At 37.5% G+C, this 20,818-nt stretch overlaps 1 protein-coding gene across 1 annotated transcript in view; it reads left to right on the top strand.

The window, feature by feature from the left end:
* Positions 1–20,818, top strand: part of LOC135223525 (plexin domain-containing protein 2-like) — a gene marked incomplete in the record, with an annotated part of 113,441 nt that overhangs the window by 82,420 nt on the left and 10,203 nt on the right. The window contains 3 exon segments of the mRNA XM_064261995.1: positions 8,250–8,404; positions 9,876–10,089; positions 19,836–19,928. Coding sequence (XP_064118065.1) covers positions 8,250–8,404; positions 9,876–10,089; positions 19,836–19,928 — 462 coding nt within the window.

The raw sequence follows: 20,818 nt of genomic DNA, 5'->3' as shown, positions 1-20,818 counted from the left end.
AGTGTGATATATATTGTATAATTGTTATGGGTATTTTATGCATTGTTGAAATATGGTGGGTGTCCTATATATAGACAACATGTGGTAGATTCTAGAAGGTGTCTGTTGATGTATTTAAGTTGTGTTGTGACGTCATAGGCTGTGACGTCATAGACAAGATGGCGGCGGCGTCGGCCGGATGTAAACAATAACACGGGGCAGCAGAAAGCACGTGTTGGTGGTGTGTGTTGGTAGGGGAGAGCTCTCTGTTTCTGGTAGGAGTTGTTTTTTGGGTCGTAAGTCTTGTGGTGCTGGTGTTTTAAGGTGATTTCTGGAGTGTACTGGTAGTTGGAGAAAGCGTACAGGTGTAGTATTATTCATTTTTATAGAGAAAGAAAGGAGTTAGGCTAGGCCAAAATTCAAACTGGTAGCAGAGCGTGGTTGATCAAAGATGCCTGGATCCGACAGTGAACAAAGGGAGACTACTAGATGGAGAAGGGAATGTCCTATTTTGGTTTAGCGGGATACAAGAAGAATACAAAGAATGGAAGGTCAAGCCGAAGATTGGCTATTGTTGTATGGAGAAGATACAAAATACCCGGCGATAGAAATGAGAATGAGCTTAAAAAAAAGGAAGCCCGAGAGCTAGTGGAAGCATTAGATAAAGATAAACTTACTGGTACAGAGGGTCCAAAGTTAATCCTAGAGAAACTAGATAAAGCCTATCTAAAAGACTCGGTAATGGAGAATTACGGTAGAATAAAAAGATACCTTCTAATAAGAAGAGAATCTAGTGAAAATATGGCGGACTATTTAATTAGATACGAGAAGGCAGCATCTGAGTGTGAAAGAGCAATGGGGAAAGGCGCGCTTGAAGGCGAAGTCAAGGGGTATCATGTAATAGAGCAAGCAAATCTCACGGAAAATCAAAAACAAATGGTATTATCGGCTTGTGGGCAAGAAAAGCTAGAGTACGGAACAGTGTCGCAACAATGAAAAGACTATTGAGGGATTAGGGACTAAAGAGGAACGGGAATGGTGGGGTTCGTCAGAAGGCAATGCCAGTTCTGGGAGAGGGAGGGAACCAAAGATATCGGGAAGATGGAACCGAGGAAGGGGTGGTAGAAAATCCTATAAACAAAGAAGGGAAGGTAACAGTATGTGCAATATGCAGCTCAGAATGGCATTGGGCTAGGGATTGTCCTCAGAATTTTCATAATAGGAAGAAAACTGAAACAAGACTAGAAGAAAAATAAGGTAAAAACAGAAAATACAGAAGAGAAAGAAGAGGTTTATGTAGGGAGAAGTTAATAAAATAGTGGAAGCATCATGGGAGGTGGTTGATGCAATTTTGGACACAGGGTGTAAATCAACAGTTTGCGGGAATTGTGGACTAGCACGTATGTCATGGATTTGAGTCAGGAAGAGTTGAGGAGAATGAGGGACACTAGGGGGACAGAGTCTAATAAAGTGTTTAATTTTGGTGAGACATCTTATAAGTCCAGAGGAATAATAGAAATACCTGTGATACTAAAAAACAGAAAGTTTTATTTGAAGACGGAAATTCTGCAAGGTGATATACCCTGGCTGATAGGTAAGCAAACCATGAGTAAAAATGGGTATGACCCTAAATTTGAAAGAAAATTGTGTCATAGTAGAAGTATTAGGGGGAATGAAAGTAGAGTTAAGAGAAGACGAACAGGGTCATTTAAGAGTGCCTATAAGGAGGAGGAAGGTAGAAGAATTATTACTGGAGGGTTGGAAGGGAAAGAATCCGAGGGAAATTAAGAACACAATGAAGAAATTACATTTACAGTTTGGTCATGGAAGTGGAGATAAAATATGGAAGCTAACAGAGGAAGCACAATGGAGTAATGGGTTAATCGAAAAAAAGAAAAGAGGAAATAAGAAAGTTACTAACGGAAAACTGATTAAAAATTGTGAGGTTTGTAAAAAATACAAAAAGAAACCCCGCCAAACCGGTAGTAGGCTTTTCTTGGAGTAAAAACGTTCAATGAAGTCGTAGCGATGGATGTGGGAGAGATAGAAGAGAGAAAGTTCTTGGTAATAGTGGATATGGCAACGAGATATTGTCAGGCCTGTTGGATAAAAGATAAGAAACCAGAAACTATAATAAAGATTACTTTTTGAGTGCTGGTTTTGCTATATTTGGAGCACCCTCCAAAATATTGTCAGATAATGGGGGGAGAATTTCAAAATGAAAAAGTAAGGAGGATGGCAGAAAAAAAAAAAAAAGGAATATTAAAGTATTAGCCACAGCATCAGATCTCCGTGGAGCAACGATTATGTGAAAAGACCGTAGGCATGATCAAGGGAAGTGTAAGGAAGATGATGGAGGAAGAGGAAGTAGATTGGTCCCTAGCTTTGAAATGTGGGTAGTGAGTGCTAGGAAACTGTTTAATGAATAATGGAGGTTTCTCTCCCAACCAATTAGTATTTGGAAAAAAACCCTTCACTGCCTAACCTAATAGGAGAAGAAAGTTCTAGTCCTGCAAGCAGAGAAAAAGGGATGGAGAGGGTATGGTAAGGGACACAACTGAATGCAATGCACAAGGCAGAGAAGCATTTATAAAAATGAGTCCTGTAATAAAATAAGAATAGCGCTAAACAAAAACATCAGAGAACATAAATTTGAAGAAGCAGTGGTAGGAGATGAGGTATTCTATAAGAGGGAAAATGAAAATGAATGGAGAGGACCTGCTCAGGTAGTGGGAGTATCGGGGAAAACAATAATAGTCAAACATGGGGATTCTTTAAGAGAAGTAGCTAGGATACATGTGACAAGGATTCAACGACGATCACCAGATACAGAAGAGATATCGGCTAGAATAGATAAATCCCATGGGGTGAAAGGTAGGTCAGATGGCCCAAATGGAAAGAAGGGAAAGTAGATTGGCTGGAAGGAGAGGAGATAATGGGTGAGAGAAGGAATGCAGACACAGAAGAGACTATAGAAAGAGAGGTGATAGAGGAAACAGTGGAAGATAACGGGCAAAGTGGGTCAATAGAATGCGAGTTAATGGAAGAGATACCAAAATTCAAAAAGGGAAATAGAGTTAGGGCTATAAACAATGATACAGGACAAGTAGAAGAATGGACTATTTTAGGTCTTGCAGGAAAAAGATCAAGCCAAGCATGGGCTGATTCGTACAATATACGAGACTCACAGTCAGGTGACAAAGGGTGGGTTAACTTGAGGGATTATAGTCAGGTAGAAAAAATTGAAGATGAATGAGGAGGTGTGCTGGGATTTGAAAATAGAAGCATAATGGAAGCTAAAGAAAAAGAACTTCTAAGTTGGAGAGATAAACCAGGTATATGAGGAGGTAAATGATGTTGGACAAAAAGCTATATCTACAAGATGGATAGTAACTGAAAAGATAAAAGGGGGGGAAAGGATATGTAAAGCAAGATTGGTAGCTAGAGGGTTTGAAGAAGAAATGGCTGAGTGGGAAAAGGATGCTCCCACATGCAATGCTGAAATTTTAAAATTCTGTCTAACCATAATAAAGGTGAAAAATTGGAATTGTTATACATTGGATGTCAAAACTGCATATTTACAAGGTGACGAGATACAAAGAGAAGTGTACTTGAAGCCACCAAGGGAAGATGGTTGGAGGGGATTATGGAAGTTGAAGAAGAAAACAGTCTATGGGCTCAAGGATGCAGCAAAAGCATGGTATTGTAAAGTGGTGAAAGTAGTGAAGGAGCTTCAAGGTGAGAGAAGTAGACTAGAACCTAATATATTCTTTTGGAAAAAGAACAATAAATTGGAAGGCATTTTGTGTACACAGTAGATGATTTTTGCTACGGAGGAACTGAATGGATTCTTAAAGGAAACGATTGGAGATTGAAAGGGAAATTGCAAGTAGAGAACAAGAGAGTAAAGGTTTCAAGTATATAGGAGTAGTAATAGAGCAGAAGGAGAATAGATTTGAATTTTTCCCTTAATCAGTGGCAAGTATATAAATTCCATAAGAGAACCAGAGGCTAGAAGATATACGGGTAATAGAGTGCTAGAACAAAAAGAGTTAACAGAGTACAGGTCAGTGGTAGGACAGCTGAATTGGGTATCACTACACACGATGCCAGAAATATCATATGATATTAGCGAATTAAGTAAAGCATTTAAAGAAGGAACAACTCAGGATATGAAGAAACTTATTAAAATTGTGAGAAAAACTAAGAGCAGATGGGCGAAGTTACAATAAGTGAGATGGAAGGAAGAAAGGGTTTATTGGGAAAGCCTATGCAGACGCTTCATTTGGAAACATAGAAGATGGCCATACTCAACTGGGGTTATATTATTTCTTTGACAGATGGGAAGAGAGAAGTCCCATATGGTGGAAGTCTAGGAAATCCGGAGAGTGGCAAAATCCACCATTGAGGCTGAAGCCCTGAGTGTTGGGGAAGCTGTAGAAGGATTGATATATTTCAAGCAGTGTGAAGGTGGGAGGTAGTAGGAGGGAGAAATTAGAAAGCCTTGGTTAACACTGATAGTAAAACACCCTAATGACCGCCATCACATCGAGCACTGGTGTAAGTAGCAAGAGATTAAAAATAGATATTGCTGCAATAAGGGAAACCATTGAATCCGGGGAAATAAAGGAGGTGAGATGGATAAAAGGAAAGGAGCAAGTGGCTGATGTATTAAACTAAAGCAGGAGTTTCAGGGGAATGTATTAGAAATTATGTAGAGGGTAAAGAGTTGGAGGACGAAGGAAATTAAGAGGGGAATACTAGGTTAGGAAACAGTCGGAGGGGAGGGAGAAAGAGATAAGTGTGATTATATATTGTATAATTGTTATGGGTATAGATAAGTGTGATTATATATTGTATAATTGTTATGGGTATTTTTATGCATTGTTGAAATATGGTGGGTGTCCTATATATAGACAACATGTGGTTAGATTCTAGAAGGTGTCTGTTGATGTATTTTAAGTTGTGTTGTGACGTCATAGGCTGTGACGTCATAGACAAGATGGCGGGCGGCGTCGGCCGGATGTAAACAATAACACGGGGCAGCAGGAAAGCACGTGTTGGTGGTGTGTGGTTGGTAGGGGAGAGCTCTCTGTCTGGTAGGAGTGTTTTTTTTTTGGGTCGTAAGTCTTGTGGTGCTGGTGTTTTAAGGTGATTTCTGGAGTGTACTGAGTTGGAGAAAGCGTTACAGGTGGGTAGATTATTCATTTTCTTTTTATAGAGAAAGAAAGGAGTTAGGGCTAGGCCAAAAATTCCGGTTCTTGGCTGCTCTTTGTGTGGGTGGGTGGGTTCGGTTTTTCTCCTTTTTCCTGTTCCGGTTTGTCCGGACAGGTTTGACAGAGGATAGATACCTTTTAGGGGAGACTCGTTTGCTATTTGTGGGTTTTTGTTTCTCTGGCGAAGGAAGCGAGTATAACGGATTGTGGACTTTGTCCATCTCTTCTTTCCCGCATTCCAGGCTCCGGAGGAATCTCAGTTAATTCAAGTAATGTTTGATACGTTGTATTCAACCAAACCAGCAGTCTCAAACATCAAGTAGGCTAGTCTGGTTGCGGCAAGTCTGGCAGTTTTTTGGGGAAGGACTAAGCTATCATCACTTTTCTGTTAAGGTAGAGGAGTAACTCCTCTGCCGGGAGTCCGACTTCCGGTTTACGAGTCAGTTGAGGTTTTTCTCTATTGGGTTCCTTCATTGATTCGTGTGGTTGGGGTTACGGATCATGAGGCTCGTATTTGGAAGACATCTTTCACAGCCAGTGGGAGGCCTTGCCCCACTCTGTGTGGATGTGGTGAGAGTTGATGGGTGTTTCTCTGAGCCTGGACTGTTTGATAACCTCTTCACTTTGGTTTCGACGGGGTTTGCATACCAGACTAACATTTCTGAGGGTTATGCTATGTTTTTTTGTCAAGGAGGAGGAGGGACTATTGTTAAATCATTGCCTCTGCGCTATCGGACAATCATAAGAAAGGGGTTCTTAGTCAATCCAAGGGCGCATAGTGTCGCGGAGGGCTACCCTTTGGCTTGCGGAGGATGTTTCGCTGTCGGCGATTCTGCAGGTGGTTATTTGAGAATTGTTGTGGTTTTTCACAACACCGTACCTTTAGGAATTTCAGTTTCTTCAGAGGTTACTCTCGGGGTCCCGTGACTCCCGTCGTTGCGGTAACTCGGTTTTATAATTGGCTTGGTAGAGTTAGGGTGTGAGAAGTTTAGGGAAGCAGTGATAGTCGAAATGAACTTCAGGGTGTTAGAAATTTAGGGAGGCAGTGATAGTCTAAATGAAATTTATGGTGATAGAAGTTTAGGGAGGGCGGCAGTGATAGTCTAATGAACTCTAAGTGTTTCTGTTGGTCAAGCTTAGACAGAGTTTATTGTCCCTTAGGCCCTTGAGGTTAGGCAGATCCCAATGGTCATGTTGAAATAACTACTTACTTCTCAGCACAAGTCATCTACATCAGTGAGCAGTAGAGAACTGAAGGTCCTGCACACTCGACTTCTCCTCCATACATGAGAGGCTACATAGCCACATGGGAGGTTCACCATTTCCCCTCCATACATGAGAGGTATAGAATACCACATGGGAGGTTCTTCAGACTCAGGCAGTACCTTGGACTCGACACCGACGGTATGGTACTTCCTATGCAAGCATCCTCACTTACTGAGCTGGACAACCAGGTGAGGAGATTTGTTATTTATTTTTGCCTCCATGAATAAGAAGTATAGCTTATCACATGGGAGGTACTTCTGACTCAGATAGTACCTTAGACTCAACACTGACGTTGAAGTACTTTCTTTGCAAACATCCTCACCTACTGAGCTGGACAACCAGGTGAGAAGATTTGTTTTTACCTCCATGAATAAGAAGTATAGCTTATCACATGGGAGGTACTTCTGACTTAGACAGTACCTTAGACTCAACACTGATGTTGAAGTACTTTCTTTGCAAACATCCTCACCTCTGAGTTAGATAACTAGGTGAGGATACATGCTAGGTTGCTTATGAGTTACCAGCGTATGTTCCGTGGACAGGTCGGGCTGAATGAGATTGACCCCGCCTCCGACTAAATGTTGTTAATCGGGCTAATTCAGGTGTTCAGGGAGTGTATTGCAATATGAAGTTTTCATAATAAAACTAATATTGTAATACTTACCTGAACACCTGAATGATTCCCACCCTCCTCCCCACTTCAATTTGATAGTGAATGATTCAATTGAGGAGAAAGGCCACTGGTGGCCGGTATTTGCGGCAGCGTTGCCAATGGTAACACAGGTAACTCATTGGACTAGATTTTACCTGCAGCGTTGGTAACGCTGACAGTTAAAATTACCCACTTATGGGTAGGGGTAAAAATATATGGGGATATAGTTCGGGCTGGTCAGTGACCAGGGCTAATTCAGGTGTTCAGGTAAGTATTACAATATTAGTTTTATTATGAAAACTTCATTTTCTGTGCAGGAAAATTACTGAGGCTAGAGGGGTGCAAGTTGGGGTGCAGTAACATATACATTATAAACATTCTCATTACATTATGGATATCTAATTTTCTGACCACATAATCATCTAGGATATTATTTTATATTTTTGTAGACTGATTAATCCCCTAGCAGCCATTTCTATTCTCCTGTTATACCTGTAAAACCAAAAAAAAAAGTAAAAAAAAAAAAAAAAGGGTATGATTTCTTTGTGAATCATAAGAGAAAGAAAAAAAAAAAAAAAAAAAAATCAGCTGATTGAAATACAAATGGGCATCTAATACTTGTTTTACATTCAGAAATTGTCAGGTACACTTATTATAGCATAGAACAGCTATGAATATAGAAACAACATAACAATAATAAAAGATTTTCAGATAAGTAAAACAATGTTTATATTGTCTTTATGATGCAAAAAAAAAAAAAAAAAAGAATAGTTGTCAACTTCTGTGGAAAGAAATGCAACTTTGTTGACTTCTGTTGTTGGGAAGTCCAAAGCCTAGGCGTAGCCAGTCTCAAAATCTTGTACTTTTCCAAAACTATGCCTCAAGTAATGCTTGACCCTCAAAATTTTAGGCCGTAAAATTGGGCTTTAAATATCGAACAGTACACGAGTATACATAGGTACCTCAAAAGCAGTATGTTTATCTTGTAAATATGAATATTAAAGAAAGCAACTTAGTATTGATGGTTCATGCATGTGAGTGAAAATATCAGTTGAAATTACATGGAAAAAGTTTACATACTGTTCTTGTAAAATACTTTGGTGATGAGCTATCACTTCTTGCTCTGTATCCCTTAGATGTACGTCGAAAAACCATCTACGAATACCACAAGATCGATATGAAGAAGACTTTTACGATAGGAAATTGGACAGCTATACTCTTCAAGGCTTTACCAACATGCATGACTTTGAACAGCTGTGAGGCCTGTTTGTCAACAAAGATAAGTTTCCAGGTAATGATAGAGCTTTTTTTGTACTGTTTTCATTTTGGAATTGCCAGCAAATCCCATGTCATTTTTCAAGTTCTTTTGGTGCAGGGGATAATTTGTTTTTAATTGACTGATAGGCAAAATACTTGAATGAGCCATTTTCCTTTTACTGCCATGCTTTGGAAATCCCCCTGTGCCTAGATTTTGCAGGCTTAAAACTTAATCCATTACAGTAACGCCTTGATCTTGCACGCTTTGAGTTGTAGGAATTCACAGACTTGCCAGCTTTTTATTAGAACCTAACTAATTGGCATAAGCAATTTTTTCGCAGACAGCGGCATTTGCAAAATCTTTGAGAAGCTCTGCAGAAATGGTTGTTTAATTCTTAATGTAATTTATAAGTTTTCTTGGTTTTATCTATAAAATTGGTATGAAATATTTGTATTTTTATTATTGTACATAACTAGTGTTGCACTGTATGGTACAAAGGTAAACTAGCATACTTTACATTAAAATATACAGTAAAATCAATCAAAATCACAAAATGGGTGGCAATGTAAACTCTCTCTCTCTCTCTCTCTCCTCTCTCTCTCTCTCTCTCTCTCTCTCTCTCTCTCTCTCTCTCTCTCTCTCTCTCTCTCTCTGACTTATGAGTTGTATTTTTGTTCTTGTTCTTTCTCACCAAGATAAGAGAGATTTTTTATGATATTGTAACAAATGTATGTTTCGCATTCTGTAGTTTTATACTAGATAAACATGACATTATTTTGTCAATTTTTCATATTTTCCATGCTATAATTACAACTTTTTGCATTTCTATAGCTAATTAAGATTTTAAAAGAATATGGATTCCCAGTCTTCTCAGGAGTGAGGAGGGGTGTAATGTAACTGGCTAGAGGAGAAAATGTTGCTCACGGATAATCAAATATAATACTGCTAAGGAAGGGATTTCTCTCTCCCTCTCACTCTCTCAAGTTATTCTCTCCTTCTCCGTCATAAATTATGAATTTTCATCTTTTGATATTTAACATAAGAATGACTCATTTTTTGTCAGTTCTTCCCTCTTTCTCTGTCATAAATCCAGAATAATTTCCCTCCATATTTAGAATTTAAAAACTTAAGAAAAACAAATTCTCTCTCTTCTCTCTCTCTCTACTCTAAAAAATCTCTCTCTCTCTCTCTCTCTCTCTCTTCTCTCTCTGCTCTCTCTCTCCTCTCTCTTCTAATAATAGTGTTAGTAATATAATACAGAATTCTGGCTTTCCAGCCAGACTACATGTAAATAATGCCTGTTAAATAAATTGTCTGGAGCATTTGAAGGCTATAAATATGCATTCAGTACAAGTAATAGCACAAAAAGTTTTGTTTCATTAAGTAATAGAAATACAGTTGGCCAAAAAATAGTTGTTTAAATGGCTTAGAAAGGCCTGTTAAAGGTAAAAAATTTCTTCATATATTAATTTTTATAAGTAACTGATTTCATCTGCTGTTTCAGTGTAATTGGTGTAACAAGATAGGCAGATGCAGTACGGGTTTAGATCGTCACCGTCAAGATTGGCTGTATCAGGGATGTGAAAACTTGAGCATCCAGGATCTAGATAAGTGTGCTGGTCTAGCCCCTCCACCATCCTATCCATCCCATAATCTCCCAAGGGTTTCCAGCGTCGATACATTTGGACAGAATGCCAGTGTCGAACCTTACGCAAAAGGTAGGTTGCTTAGTTAATTGTCGTCTTCCTCAAGCTTTTTGTGTATGACACGTTCTGATCATGATTACTCTGAATGGTACTTGGTGCCTCATCTGAGGTCAGTGTTGTTAACTTATCCTGCATGACAGGTGGTGTGGAGTTACTGATGGTGGCACCCTGCAAGGGAATACCACCTGCTACGAGTTTTGCAAGGCACGCTGGAAACTTTACCAAAGGTTCTTTGCAGTGTCCTTTCTGCCTCCCTTTCAGCTGCATTACTTTTGGCCTTTTTTTTCCTCCTCCATTTGTTCCTTTTCTCATATTCCTTCTAGCTATCCAGCATCTTAATCTTTACATTTGCTCAAATTTTCACCTTTCACTTGAAGAATCCTTTGGTTGAGCTGTACAAGTCAGGAAATGCAGCTGAGGTCTCATTAGACTACTTTATCATGATGTAGCATTTTATGGAGTTAGAAGTAAACAGATGACATCTCGTTATGAAAGGAATATTTTCTTTTGAATGGAAAATATTTTGTAGAACATTATTTTAATTGACAACAAAACTGAGTTACGGTTATGCGGGCGGTGGGAGTCCCAAAGCACTAGCACTATTGTATCAAGTTTTCAACAAATTGTTAGTAGTATTTCATAGGTATTTTTTTAATATAGAGTGAATAGCCATTGGGTACTTGTATCTTTGGCAGACCAGTCTTCAGAGTAATAATTAGAATCATAAGTTATTGCAATACCAGTATGATTTCACTTTGTTGAGCATTAGCGGAAAAAATAGGATTCATTGGGTATTAAAACTAAAATGACTTCTGTGATAAAAAAAGTTAGTCATAAAAATGTTATTGCAGTATTTTGTTTCTGTGACTGATACAGAAAGAAGTGGTTTTTGTGTGGGCGTAATCCAAACTGTAGTAGGGGTCGCTAATGTTAGTTTGAGTAGAAAGCTGTAGAGTGATTGGTAGGAATGTTTTTGATGTGCAGCATTTTATGTACTGTATGAAGTATCTTGTAATTTTTGTCTGCATATGTTTTAAAGGGATGAGATATGAAATTACTTCTTTGTAATTTTGTTCTGTTTTAGTGTTTTCTTTTGGAATTCCCACATGGTCTGGGTCATCTTCATTACACACACTGAATTTTTTGGGCCTTAATACTGCATCTTTGTCCTGCTACTTTTCTGAGGTGTATGTAATTTTTTTTTTTTCCCCATCACACAGCATCTTGGAATTACTTGTATTATTTCAAACTTATCACAGTTCTGGGTTGGAGAGAATTTGGGATAACTGTTAAGAAATTTATAGCAGAAATCAAGAGTATGCTTCTTTGTTGTATTTTTTGGGTACCACCTATGAGCTAGGGGAGAATTTCACCAACACCGATAAAGATTCTTCATGGTTCTTAATATCAATGATTGGATGTGATAGACACCTGGGAGGTCATTTAACTCTTTCATATCCGCTTAGTTTTGAGCACTGTCCCCCCAGATATCCGAGGTGTCTGGGAGCGCTCGACAGTGCGAAAAAATTATTATTTTGAAAATTCAGCAAAAATATAAATTTTATTCCAAGAACGTTCATTTTGCTGTCCTTTTTTTCTGAATGTTAGTATTTTATGGTGGAATAGTCAGAATAAGAGTTACGTATTTAACAAAAAACTAAAAAATTTTTACTTTTTTTTTTATATATATATTTTCGTTCCTAACCCAAAAACTATGAAAGTCAGGCGAATAAATTATTTTTTATGAGAAAGCCAATAAAATTCCCTATTCCCTAAATATTGACATATAAATCAATGGAAAACGAATAAGTCCAGCCGGTGAAAAAATTGATAGAAAAGAGGATAAGAAACATATCGCTCTGCCCGGCGCATAGTGAGAATTATCGCTAGAATTTTTGTTTTGTTTTTTGAAGAGCCCTATCTCGGTTATTTTTCGTTGAAATTCCTTTGTAAATGTACGAAAATGTAGAGGAAACGTTGAAGAATAAAGGGCAGGTCAAGAAAAATGGCTTTGGATACGGCAACAGTTTCATTTTGACGTTAAAAAATGATCGAAACGAAAAAATTTTTTACCGTTGTCAACATTTATTGCTAGAATAACAATTTTTTGAAGAGCCATATCTCGGTTATTTTTCATAGAAATTACTTTGTAAATATACGAAAATGTAGAGGAAAAGTTGAAGAATAAAGGGAGAGTTAAGAAAAATGACTTTGGGGTCATTGAGAGGGAAGTGTAGGTGCGATCAGCTGATTTCATTGAGAGAATTTTACTACGCCAGGGATTTGAGCATGCGCAGTACAGAAACTACTTTGCTGTCGTATTGATACCCGAGGTACACGGTCCCAGGTATGATCTAGCCTATGGAAATTGCTACTTGTCCGAAAAAAAAAAAAAAATGCCCCTACCACACGTACGAAAAATTTCGGTAAATTTTACCTACCGCTACGTCAGTTGGATAGATAGGGGATAGAGTATTTTTACGTACTATTACGTCAGTTGGACATGAAAGGGTTAATGAGAAAGATGATTTGGAAATGTGGAAAGAACATTTTGTAAAATTGGAAAATTGAAACATTTGAAATTCCTAGATTCATTAAGAAGTTGAATTCAGAATTACATGAATATCCTGTTGTACAGAAAAGTGATAAGCTACATAACTACACAAGATGTAAATGAATTTTGAAGTTTTTGTAAGATTAACTGAATAAATTAAAAAATGACTCGCTTGTTTGAAATGAGTACAAGTTTCAACAGGGTTTTTTAATTGCATAATATTCCATTGCCTGAATTTTTTCTCAGTTGCTGCTGGTTGCAGCTAAGAAAATTAAGAAAAAATAGAAAAGGATTTATCTAGGAGAATACTAGTACGTATATTTATTAGTTCAACCTTTGGAAATTTCCCGAATTTCATCTTTGCTATGGGTCAGCAGTTCATAAATATTAAAAGAATGAAAATATTTACCCTGTACCTTTCTTCAAAGCATTAATTAATGTGTGTTTTATGCAAGGGGTTGGTAAACAACTAGTTTTATTTTTTGTGGAAGTTTGTGGTTACATAACTACATTTTGTTAGCAGTGTTTTCGGGTTGCTAACTGTTGGTCCTCATCTTGCTTCCAAATCAGTAGGGTATGCTGCATTCCCTTACACAACCAAGAAATTATTATACTTGGCCTACGTACAATTTGTTTTTGAATTTTTGCAATACGTACACTGTTCCCCTTGTATTACGAGTGGTTTTCGCTCTTGGCTGCCAATCCGGTGGTCCAAAGTTCAATTCCTGGCTCTGTCAATGCGGAATCAGAGGAATTTATTTCTGGTGATAGAAATTTATTTCTCGGTATGGTGTGGTTCGGATCCCACAATAAGCTGTAAGTTGGTTCCTAGCCACGTAAAAATGTCTAATCCTTCGGGGCAGCCCTAGGAGAGCTGTTAATCAGCTCAGTGGTCTGGTAAAACTAAGATATACTTAACTTTGTGGGGATGGGTACCAGAATACCCCTGAATAGCTAGAATCCGCGAATGGTTGAAACCCCTATAAAAAAAAAACTATTTAAGCTGCCTATTTTGTTAGTTAAAACCCTAGAAAACCCCACCAAAAATTGTTATACCTGGTTTTGTAATAGTTTTATAAAGTGCATTTTATGATGAAATTGATAAAATAAAAAGGAATTTTTGGATATTTCTCTTAGAAAAATACTGCGAATAGGCAAAGTTTCTGCGTATAATGGGAGTATATGTTCCAGAGGGAAATCCATGAATATGCGAGTCGGCGAATACTGTACATAATTCCACTTGTCATGTAATTTTTTTGTACATGTAGTACAAAAGTAAGTTATTTGTGGGGGGTTTTATTTTCATTGTGTGCACTGCACAGTTTTTTTTCATTAATCAAATGTAGAATGGATTTAGGGCAACTTCATAATAACTTCTTGTAGGGCTGCTTTCATTGAAAAAGTTACTGATTTTGTTAATCATCTTGAACAATAGGTGCTCTACTGTTCAAGCTACAGTATTTTAGAAAAAATTACTAAAAGATTTAGTTCAATGAGACATTTGACATGGCATTTATTTGAAGAGAAGATTCCTTGTAGGTGGACTGTTCCCCATGAGAAACGAGGAATGGTGTTTATTAGAACTACTATATTGAGAGTTTCCTTCCCTCATGTAGGTTTCTTATCCCTTTTAAGACTTGTGTATTAAAACTAGATTTGTTTGTTGTATGATACCAGCATGTCATTCATTGGACGTTTTATGTAAAGCCAGATAACTGAAGTCTAGTTCTTAAGGGAGTTTTTATGCATGATTTTTTTTCATCAACATTGCAGAATGTTTTCAGTCCATTAAGGACTTTCTCTTGGTGGCTGTGAGTCAGCATTTTTATTTTGTGCTCTGCCATGAATTAGACTGTTCATAGTCTTTTGTGTGTAAGATATACTGTACATACCTTGAATGTTAGTTTGTGGTAGTATTGTACAACTGAAATAGAAAAAAAAATGTAGGACTTTCATTGAGATACAGTACTACTTGAAATAGGTATGGATTTTAGATATTATGCTTGACACCCAGTTGCATAATCAGTTTTTTGCTCTTGTGGATTACATTATACACTTTTAAATCTTTATTTTTGTCTGTCTGCAGCTCTTACCTTATTAAATGCTGCTAGATCAAAGATTGAGGTGTTATAGAATGTAGGAATAATGTAGAAAGATGCAAAGCATTTATGTAGTTATCTCTAGTAGTCGATTTACCAGACAACAGGGTCTTGGTATAGACTATCACAAGGCTTGGCCAGAGAATTTGTTCCTAATTAAGTGGTGATAATTAAGAGCAAGATAAAGTTCAAGTATAGTTGGAAACTGGGATGGGCAGACTAAAGGAAATGGAAGAAAGGTTCAGAAGTCTATGTTTCAAGTTATTTTCAAATAGTTGTTGTGTTAGTGGAACTGGTTTCCTTGGAGGATATTGTTTGAGCACATGGAAGTATACCTTGGTGATTAGTACCCTAAGTAAGTATCTGCATATGACTTGAATTTGCTTTCTTGATGTCCTGTTCTGAGTTAGTACTACTTCAGTTTCCCTTTGAATCCTCTCAATTGTCACAAAAGTCAAATGTTAAAACATTTTTTTCTAAATGTCCTAGCCAACAATCAAGTCGTCCATCATCATTTTCTCTTAGATGCTGTAAATTGTTTTTGTTAAACCTAACTTCACTTGTAGACTTCAAAGCGCCAGATACAGTTTAGAGAAAAAATGTGAAATTCTATTCTTGTAGTATTTGCGTAGAAACGTGAATAGCAACTAATTTTACTAGGCATGAAGCAGAAAATTTCTTAAGTAATTGTGCAAGCCTAGCACAGTCTGCATTAACTGGTCATGAAATCTGTATTCTGTGTTCGTTAGATATAGTATACAAGCAGCACGACTAATTGTCGTACCAGAGTCACATGGATGTAGAAGATGAAATGTAGGGAGACATAAAGAATGCTTGTGATAAGAGCAAACAAAGAATGCTTGAGATCTGTATGAAAATGGCATTACAAAGAGTTACATAGTATAAGTAGATTGTATGTTGGAACCCTTTGTGTGTTGACTCAGTCTTGCACTGCTAAATAGGGCCCACTCCTGGGCATCTCACTCTACTTAAGTATCCCTGTTATGTAGTGTTTAGTGTTAGTTCTCCAGATAAGTCTAATTCTGGTGCTGCAGGGTTGTGAAATGATACTGTGCTGTATTTGAATAACTTGATTTGATATATAGTGTCCTAATGCAACCAGGTTTTATCACACAATTTTAAAACTGCTTTTTTCATTATGCACAGCAGATTTTTGAGTCACAAAAGGTACAAATTTATATAAGTAACTTACAAAGTAATTACATTGCTATAAGCTTCCTATGCATGGGAGTCTACAAATTCAAATTTCGTGGTAGCGCTAGCATTTGTTTTGGTGTAGGAACATGCTCCGCCCACTTTCAGGGATCAGGGGGAACAACTTAGCAGAGAGCTTCAATTTGTTTTCTGCCAGCTCACGACTAATGTCAGTGGTTTCCCTGCAGTCTTACTTCATCATGTTCTGGATGTATTTTCAAGTTTTTGGTGATGTACAGGTACTCCTCCTCATTTAACGACGGGGTTCCGTTCCAGCAACCATGTCATTAAACTAATTCATCGTTAAACGAGTTCTTTGTTTCGACTAATAGCATCAATTTTCAGTCATATATTATACACATATATTATACACAGAACTAGTTTCCGACATAGCCTACAAATTGGCAAAGTTCTGACAACACTTTTTATGATTTTATTACTCATATATTTTAACTTCATCATTTTATAAATTCATAATGCGTAATTTTCTTTAAAATAGTGTACTTTATGCAACACATTTAGCCTACATTCCCAATTTAGCCTACTAGCAAGTCAATACAAGTCAATACAGTAGTAAACTTTTCTCAGAATCTGCTCTTTATTTAGCAGTGACTTTCATATTCTCAATTTGGTATATCACAATTATAGCTATTAGTGTCTTTGCCATTTATTTTTATTGTAAAGGGTAGTGAGATGAAAAAAATAATGAATGAATTTGGGGATCACAGGGCATTTGAATGTCTCCGTCAAAACGTAAACAAAGCACAACGCTATCTATTGAGGAAAGTGAACACTAAACTCTTCGCTAATGGGATAAGCATTTTCTAGCATTGATACAGATTAGCACTTGCACTTCTCATCTCATGGGTGACATATCAAAATACGTATGTAAATACACAGTTGTATAGAAACTTATCAAACTGTATTACATGTAAGTCTTTCAAGCATACTAAAAGTAAGGAATTCGTGCATGCCATATGTCTCATTGTTTTGATTAAAAGGATTGGCTGGTAGAAACTTCTCAAGTGGAATATTTAAAAAAATATATTTGTTTTCAAGTTAATATAAAAACCATATTTGACTTCACACATTTTCTTTTCATTACTAAGAATTATTCTCACTAAAACAGGAGATATGGCATAATTTTTGCTGTCTTGAAGTTGTAAACAAACGTGGCACCACCCGTTTGGCTGCACAGTGAACTAATGAAGAGTGAATCAAGCCAACCAGTGGAGTTCCCAGATCATAGAATTCCAACTTTTAGAGGTTTAACTGTTTAGCTTTTCATTACAAAGTATATTAAAGCCTTATTTATTGTTTTAGCCATAGATTTCAAGGTTTTCAAAACCTAGGCTAGGCTATATTATTGGCACTGAATAGCCTTTCTCTTGGCCACAATTGGCAATGTAATTATTTTCATTTTATGGTTTTTTTTTTTCTCTTGATGTTGTCGTAACTCCAAGTTGTTGTAAAACGAGTGTGTCGTTAAATGAGGAGTACCTGTACTCAGTTTTAATTACATTTCTGAAATTCGCTTGAAGCACCAAGGGCGCTACCTAACTTCTTCGTGCCCATTCAAGAGTCATACTGCTGATGTGGACAGCTCTCCTCCTCCAACCAAGAGTTCCAAGGACGTCAGCCTGAGCCCTTACCCTCCTGCAGTTTCACTGTTCTGCCTTCTGCCTGTCCTCTCAGGTCTGGAGTCAATCTCACATCTAGATCGTCCATTTTTGGCTCCCAAATGCCAGGAAGAATTGCTCTGGCACCCGTCGTCTTTTGTGAAGCTCCTTCTTGCATCCGAGTGCTTGGCACTAACTCCTGGGTGCCAGGTGCCATCTCGCAGTGGCTCGGCGACAGCTTCCCCTCCTCCTCAGCCGCACTCATCAGCACAGGAAGACTCTTTGCTAACCCCTGTTAAGCATCAGTTAGGGGGATCTCATGAGTTTTGTGAAAAAAACTTCAGCTGTCTCCAAATCAAAGGACACGTCCCGTTTCTTTAGACGAGGAGGACATTGAACAGGATTCCTTAACTTCTTTAGCCTACTCTGCCTTGCTATTTTCTCAAAAATTAGTGGTTTGGGTGGTGGTTTTTATTACAAGAGGTAACAGCATTGTTGGTTTATTCTGGTCTGCACCCAGGGCAAGGGCATCTCTTTTTATGCTAGCCATGGGTGTACTTCCCTCACTGCAAAGTTCCCACTTGCGTAGGGGCAACTCTGGGCTATTCAGCCACACCCACTGCAAGCCAAGAGGATCATCTACCAGAGGCAATAACTATCTGCAGTTGCTCTCTTCCAAGTAAGGAAACAACAAGCATTGTCTCAGTGCTGGCAACTGTTCTACTTCAAAGTCATTACCTTGATTAACGGTTTGGGGTAGAATATGTGCATGGATCCCACCTCCTTTCAATGTGGATTCAGCTATGTAATTATTTGTAAGTTACTTATATAAAATTTATATTTTTATAATTTAGTTTTATACATACTTACCAAGTAATTACATAATCGGAGCCCTCCCTTCCCTCCCATAGACGTAAGGGCACAAATGAATTGAAGCTCTCTTTAAGTTGTTTCTCCCAGTCCCTGAAAGTGGGTGGGGCAGGTTAGCCACACCAAAACATATGCTAGTCTACCACAAAATTTGAATTTTCAGACTGCCATAGGTAGGAAGCTCATAGCTATGTAATTACTTGGTAAGTATAGTACTATATGAAACTTTATCATAGAACTTTTCATAAAAATTTTGTTTGGGGCTCTTGGTGATTCAGTTAATGTAGAAGAATTTAATGGTGAGAAACAACATGGAAATACAACCTCTTGCATACCTGCATGTTTAAGTGAGACTCTTGGACAAAGTCAAACACTTATTTGCATAATTGAATGAAGGTACTAATCCAGGATACTAGGGAGGTGGTAGTGATTATATCTAAAGCTTAGCTGTGAAGATCAATACTGTGGACTGGACTGTGAATATTTTTAGGCTTAAAATACACATTAAATTGTGTTTGCAAAATGTGGATCTTGTTGTATTGTTTAGAAAATTCTGGTAGTGAGAGTGATGAGTTGAGTTGGGTAAGACAACAAAAGGCTGGTATTGGAAAAATGTAAAATTTGGTAACAAACAAAAAATTCATAAGAGGAAGTAACATTGTGTAAACTGATATTGTTTACAATGTCTTTAGTTGCAAGTGATATTATCATAGTGATGTCACAGCTGGTTAGGTAATATCACTTGGATGGTGTGGAAATCAGATTTGCACTGCTAACATTGACAGATTGCAGTTTCTGTTTACTGTCTGTGTACCTTTATTAAATGCCGCAATTGCCTTCATCTCAAGTTGAAAAAAGGTTTATGAAACATTTTCAAGATGCTATTGATAGCCTGAATGTAACAGTATGCAGTGTAAAATTTTTCAGCTGTTCATTGTTAAATCTACCTTCCTCTCCTTACTGTGGGTTTTCAGAATATAGCAATGAATTTTTATGGTAGCCAAAGGGCATATAATATTGTGCAAAGAGGAAGGTGGACTCTTTCTGTTGTCGTATAACTTGTTTTAGTCTTACCAGGTAGACTGAATTACAGTGTATAAAGGAAATGGAAATAAAGTTAGGAACTGGCTGTCTTTCTTCTCGCAGGCTCAGGTATTTCTTCTGCTACTAACAGAAGCAGCAGTGACAACAGTAGCAGCAGCAGCAATAGCAGAGAAAGCAGCAAAATTTCCTCTCCCACAAACACTATTCCCTTGCCTTCAAACTTGTCTCCTATTGTCCCAATTAGTAATGATCCCCAGTTAGCTAACCCTGAAAATAATAATCAAAATAGTGTTCCTCTGAATACCTTGGACACTGATTTACCTTCTTTTTTATCCCCAACTACCAAAACCCAACCAGCTCCTGGTTCCTCAGGTTTGGATGCTTCGGAATACAAGGAAGGGATAGTTACGGATGGCGAGCCTGAAACACTAGCTCACACATCTGGGAGAGGTAGAGTTTGGCATTAGCATGATGGCAATGCATTGCAGACGTGTTACTTGCACCAGCTTGACTTGCCTGATTTGTTTGTCCCCCATCTCATTTGCCGTCACTGTTTTGCATGTGTTCATATTTTTGTGTACTGTATATATAAAATATGTAATTGCTCTATCATAACAGATTGCATGTTTTTTCACACAGTTAAATCGAAACATGATCTATCTTAAAAATGTATTTGTCAGGTTTGTTATCATGAGAAAACTTTTATTAATTTTTTGTAATGTTTATACATACCTATTAATTATTAGTAATGTTTATACATACAACACACTAGCAAAAAGGAAATGCACCTAATGATATGAATTATTCTCCAAATATATCTTGCTCAGCCATTGATATAAGTTGCATTTAAGAAAGTTTGAATTGCTATCCTTATTTCGTAGCAAATTTTGGCATCAGAAGCATGTTATCATAATACTAGTTCTAAGTGTAATTATGCTTTCGTAAGTGTATAGTGAGTAACTGTAGCACTTGCAGATTTTGCTGTTGGTGCCAGACTTTCCTTTCAATGAGTTTCTTTAATATTTTGTTTTTAGGGCTGGAAATAGGATAAAAAGTAGTCATAGGGTATAACAGTGGTCATTGTAGGTATATCCATGTGAAAAACATAGAATGGTATTGCTTACAAAATTAATAAAAGCTTCCAATTCAAATTTTCCTCATAAAGGTTTTTAATTTTGGGTGTTTAAAACATTTTACAGTCATGCCACTGCTCTATTTTAGGATGTTAGGTTACTTGAAGCGAGAATGGCTTGGACCAGTCTGTACTGGCCAAAGTTTTAAAACAGTTAGGAGTTCTGAATCAGTAAACATGTTACAATTTTGAATCGGTAAACATATTA

This window comes from Macrobrachium nipponense, chromosome 10 (genome assembly GCF_015104395.2).
Source record: "Macrobrachium nipponense isolate FS-2020 chromosome 10, ASM1510439v2, whole genome shotgun sequence".
In the NCBI taxonomy this organism is placed as follows: Eukaryota; Metazoa; Arthropoda; class Malacostraca; order Decapoda; family Palaemonidae; genus Macrobrachium; species Macrobrachium nipponense.
Note: the sequence above shows the minus strand (reverse complement) of the source record. Positions and strands in the feature narration are given on the sequence as shown.